This window comes from Cannabis sativa, chromosome 2, assembly GCF_029168945.1.
Source record: "Cannabis sativa cultivar Pink pepper isolate KNU-18-1 chromosome 2, ASM2916894v1, whole genome shotgun sequence".
NCBI classification, from domain to species: Eukaryota; Viridiplantae; Streptophyta; class Magnoliopsida; order Rosales; family Cannabaceae; genus Cannabis; species Cannabis sativa.
The window spans coordinates 15,206,587-15,211,601 of NC_083602.1; the positions used below are offsets into that span (position 1 = coordinate 15,206,587).

The 5,015-nt window shown below is 39.5% G+C and overlaps 1 protein-coding gene across 2 annotated transcripts; it reads right to left on the reverse strand.

Annotated features, from left to right (window-relative positions):
• Positions 1-215: 215 nt before the first annotated feature.
• Positions 216-4,264, reverse strand: LOC133034772 (uncharacterized). Of its 2 annotated transcripts, XR_009686130.1 has the most exons (4): positions 1,778-4,264; positions 1,600-1,687; positions 385-1,512; positions 216-299 (listed from the first exon to the last, which is right to left on the reverse strand). XR_009686130.1 is itself a non-coding variant. In XM_061110161.1 (3 exons), the coding sequence occupies exons 1-3, from the start codon at positions 4,180-4,182 to the stop codon at positions 757-759; spliced, it is 3,249 nt and encodes a 1,082-aa protein (XP_060966144.1). In that variant the 5' UTR covers positions 4,183-4,264; the 3' UTR covers positions 232-756. The 2 variants fall into 2 exon arrangements, 1 of the variants encoding a protein (XP_060966144.1); XM_061110161.1 differs by having other exon boundaries at positions 232-1,512.
• Between the last annotated feature and the right edge of the window lie 751 nt (positions 4,265-5,015).

Genomic DNA, 5,015 nt, shown 5'->3' on the forward strand with positions numbered 1-5,015 from the left:
AATAATTTTTATAACAATTAATTATTTATTATTGACTATATAAATTAAACATTACCAAAATTTAAAATTTTAAAAAATGTACCTTTTGTTTGTCTGTGCTCCAATAAGCGATGCAGTCACTCCACACCTCTTGAGTTACTCCCTCAGGAGGTGACATGTCGGCCCTCTCCTGTCCAAGCTCCTCAATGTTTTGTATCCACTTCTTCTTGCGATCGCCTCCAGTCACGTAAACCCTTTGACATCTCGTACTCACCGTAGTCTACGAATGTAGGGTTATCTCGTGGGAGGATAAACTTGGTCTGCAAAAAGTTACACATTAATACATTAATTACAATTTAATAAGAGTATAGTAATTTAGAAATTAAAAAAATTAGTAAGGCATACCTCAAGTCTATCCCACAGTGCGTTGATGTCAGCTCTACTGACATCTTCCCATTTGAATTTATTAATGGGGATAGACATCCGAGTCATCCATTTGGCCATATTGTTGAATTTTTTTCCGTTCTTGCCTACGGGGGTGCCAGTCTCTGCGTGCACCTCAATCGGTAACTTGGCAGATTGTGTTTTGGAGAGCTCCTCCTCAACATTCTTGCCCTTGTATTTACCTCTGACGCCTTTCTTTTTCGAACTGCTGCCACCTGGTGTAGACATACTACATATACAACACATATTGTTTATTTAAAATAAACTAACATATTGCGAACATATTAAAGAAGAAGGGTTGTAATTTTTATTTTATTTAAAACACTATGTCAATTACAATTCATCATCCTCATCATCAGTTACATATACAGCATTATCATCACTGTCACTCTCTAATTCTAAGGAGTTGTCTTCTTCGGTATTTAGACCCTCGTTGTCATCATCGACAATGAAATCATCTAATTGTTGAGGCTGTGAATTCACACGATGGATGTTTGCAACTTCAGTTGGGTCGACATCATGGCGAACATAGTCAACATCATCCAACTGTGGAAGTTGAACAACGAACTCGGTTTCAGCTGAATTGTTTTCCTGTACAAAGGGTGTCTCCCCATCCGTGTCCGGGAAGTCCCAAACATTGCGCGGTATGTACTCATTTACAATCAGCCAGTCTTTACCGTTCTTTAAATCAGGAATGTAGTAGATCAATTTTGCTTGAGATGCAAGTATGAACGGTTCATTTTGGTACCACTGTCGGTTGACGCAGATGCTAGTAATAACACCGTCACTATCCATTCTACTCCCGTTAGTGTCAAACCACTTACAAAAAAATAAGAGAACACTGCAATCTTTCAAATAAGTGAACTCCATAATTTTTTCAAGTGTGCCGTAAAAATTTTGGCCATCTTCACCGGGGACCATGACACCGCTATTCTGTGTTTTGCGGTTATCATCCCTTTCCTTGACCAAAAATTTAATACCGTTCACTATGCACCCTGGATAAAAATAAATTGCTGTATTCGCTGGGTTAGCGATAGCATACAACTCATCTGACACTGCACCCTGGTTGGTCAACCGTAGTTCATTAATCTACATATCAGGGAAAATATTAAGTTAAGAAAAGTTGAACAGTTATTGAGAACAAGATTAACAGTATTGAGAGGCAACAAGGCTTACTTGAGTTTTGAACCATTCAGGGAACTCAGTCTCTTGCACTGTCTCAATATTGCCTACACCCCTTGCTTGAAGCAACTCCTTGTGCTCACTATATAATGTAATCCAGTTATTAGTAAGTTAAGAATTTTTTAGATGAAGTCGACTATTGTGTGTTTGTGTTTATGGAATTTATACTTACTTGATATACGGTTCAACCTCTGTGCAATTGTTCAAAATGTACCACTCCGCCTTACGCTTGCTTTGCATGGGTAAGGTGTCGACTGTCCTCATACCGATGGGTCGACCAACATGCTTGAATACAGAAAATTGTCGAGTTGGCATGTTTTGGACAATGTCATTGTTCCGGTCAGGACGGTTGAATCGAGTTTCCACTTCCCGAAAGTACATTGAGCAAAAGGTTAATGCCTCATTAACCACAAAAGATTCAGCAATAGAGCCTTCCGGACGGGCACGATTCCTGACATATTGCTTGTACACAGACATTGAGCGCTCAATGGGATACATCCACCTGTACTGCACTGGTCCACCTAGTATAGCTTCTTTAGGGAGATGCATAACTACGTGAACCATTATGTCGAAGAAGGCCGGTGGAAAAATTGTTTCTAACTTGCACAAAATAGTTAAAATATTTGTTTGCATTTTTTCTAAATCCGAAACATGAAGTGTTCTTGAGCATAATTGTTTAAAATACACACACAGCTCAATGATTGTGTCCCGGATTTCTTTTTTCAAGAACTTACGGATACCTGCCGGTAGTAAACGTTGTAACAACACATGACAATCATGTGATTTGAGCCCGGAAATCTTGCCCGTATCCAAGTTGACATTTTTGTCTAAGTTTGCTGCAAAACCGTCAGGAAATCGTACAGACTTTATGAAGTCTGCAAATTCAATCCGTTCTTGAACACTAAGTGTGTAACTAGCTGGAGGCTTCTTCCACTTCCCGTTTCGGTCTTCATACAACCACAACTCTCGTCGTATTTGCAAGTCTTGCAAATCCATTCTCGCCTTGTCGGTATCCTTTGACTTCCCGTCGATACTTAGAAGAGTACCTACTAAGCTATCACACACATTTTTCTCAATGTGCATTACATCAAGATTATGTCGTAAGGACTTTGACTTCCAGTACTCAAGCTCAAAAAAAATACTTTTTTTAGACCAATTGAGCTCTTCACTAGAACGCTTCCGTTTCACACCCCCGAACTGTTTGTGTTTTCCAGGCAAAGTCAATGGAATTCGGTCTAATTGAGATAAAATATCATCCCCCGTCAATACAGGAGGTGGTGCTCTCTTCTCAGGCTTACCATTGTACTTTTTGCTTCTCCTTCTCGGATCACTCATTTCGAGAAAGCGTCTGTGGCCAACATATCCAATCTTACTATTTAGGCCAATGGAAGGAGTATGTTCATTGCAAGTGGGACACGCCATATACCCTTTTGTGCTCCAACCAGACATTAGAGCATAAGCAGGAAAGTCATTTATTGTCCACAACACTGCCGCACGCATTGAAAACACAGTTCCGTTGTAGGCATCTCGGGTTTCAACACCCGTCTCCCACAACTGTTTCAGTTCATCAATTAACGGTCTCATGAATACATCTATGTCTTTCCCAGGAGATGATGGACCTGGAATTAATAAGGTCAACAACAACGATTCAGAACTCATACACTTCCACGGTGGCAAATTATAGGGGACACAAATAACTGGCCACAGGCTGTAAGAGTTGCTCATGTTGCCAAATGGATTAAAACCGTCAGTCGCCAATCCCAGTCTGACATTTCTAGGTTCAACAGTAAAAGACGGATGAAGGCGGTCAAACCGCTTCCATTCTTCAGCATCTGCAGGATGCCTAAGCACACCGTCTTCTTTCGGTCTCTGCGAGTAATGCCACCGCATATCCTCCGCAGTGTGTCTTGAGCAATATAATCGTTTCAGCCTAGGTGTGAGTGGGAAGTAACGCATAACTTTGTGAGGAACTTTTTTCCCCTTACCCTTTCTTTTCACCCATCGTGATTCGCCACATACAGGGCAAAACTCCTTCTTCTCATTCTCCTTCCAAAAAATAGCACAATTATACTTGCACACATCTATTGAGTCGTAACCCAAACCTAGATTGCGCAATCGCATCTTCGACTCATAATGCGACTTCGGTAATTTTGTCCCCTCTGGAAATAGATCAATCAAGATGGACAGCAACATATCGAAAGAGTGGTTGCTCCACCTATTCAAAACCTTGCAGTGCATAAGCTTTACCAGTGCATTAAGGGCTGATTTTTTGCAACCTGGATATAACTCAGCCTCCATCTCCTTAAACAAGTCATCGAACTTGTTGTTGTCGTTGATAGGGGGTTCATTGAAAGAATCAGTAGTGTTAGCAGATTCGTCAAACCCAGGGTCCCCTCTTAACATGTCCGCCAACACATCTGCCATTTCCTCTTCGTCATTTTCAGGAAGTTCAACTGCGGGCTGAGAGAAAGTCTCCCCGTGGAAATACCAGGGGTTGTACGAAGGTTGGATCCCGCTGAGAAATAAATGAACCCTTATAGTTGCAGGTGTGTGAAAATTGACATTCAAACACCGCATGCATGGGCATCGAGCTAATCCGTCAGCGTTCACGTGGTTCGTTGCTACCGCAACGAACTCGTCAACGCCACTTCGAAACTCTGCAGAGCGCCTGCGCCTTCATCCAACTTCGGTTGGCAGGCATCTTCCACTACGAAGTATTTAACAAAAACAATTTAAAAACAAACAAAAAAATGTGCAAGTGTCCTAATCCACCTTCTCACTCCATTACTAAAAGGGTAAAGAACCTATCCCATTCAGGTTTGTAATATACATATAGTGCAATCTACGCTCTTAAGATTATTTCATTTTTGTAAAAATTTCAGCAGCACCTCCCCACAGTTCTTATAAGTTAGCAAACTTGTAGTAATTAAGTTTGCCGACTTACAAGAACGTGTAAGAAGACGTTGTACCAAAATATCTACTAATGAAATAATCAAATAAGCAATAGATCATACTATAAGTATAAAACAAGCCCAAACTATCCATGCGGACAAACAGTCCTGGATAATTTGGAGAAGCGTATTTAAGAGTCCTTACTGACTCAGCCTCTCCAAACGGGTCTAAGGTATTTCGTGCATGTGTAAAATTAAAAAAAAAATAAATTATCACTATGTGATAATACAAATACAATTGTTCTATCCTATCTTTGGTGTATAACCAAAGAGATGAAGAAAAGATAAAAACAATTTAATTTTATGCTATTTTAATATCTTATGCTCATTTATAGTTACTTTATAGTTACACTTACTTTATGATAACTTGATTAAATTCTAAATATAATTACTTTAAAATTTTATTTTATTTTATTTTTAGATTATAAGTATAAAAGTTTTAAAATTTTAAAAATATCA

Bases quoted from the DNA above. Each gene is read 5' to 3' on its own strand.
- LOC133034772 (XM_061110161.1), bottom strand. From the start codon at position 4,182: ATGCGGTGTTTGAATGTCAATTTTCACACACCTGCAACTATAAGGGTT. The intron at 1,688-1,777 runs GTAAGTATAAAT...TACATTATATAG, and splicing joins GAGGTTGAACCGTATATCAA to TGAGCACAAGGAGTTGCTTC. The intron at 1,513-1,599 runs GTAAGCCTTGTT...CCTGATATGTAG, and splicing joins CTGAATGGTTCAAAACTCAA to ATTAATGAACTACGGTTGAC.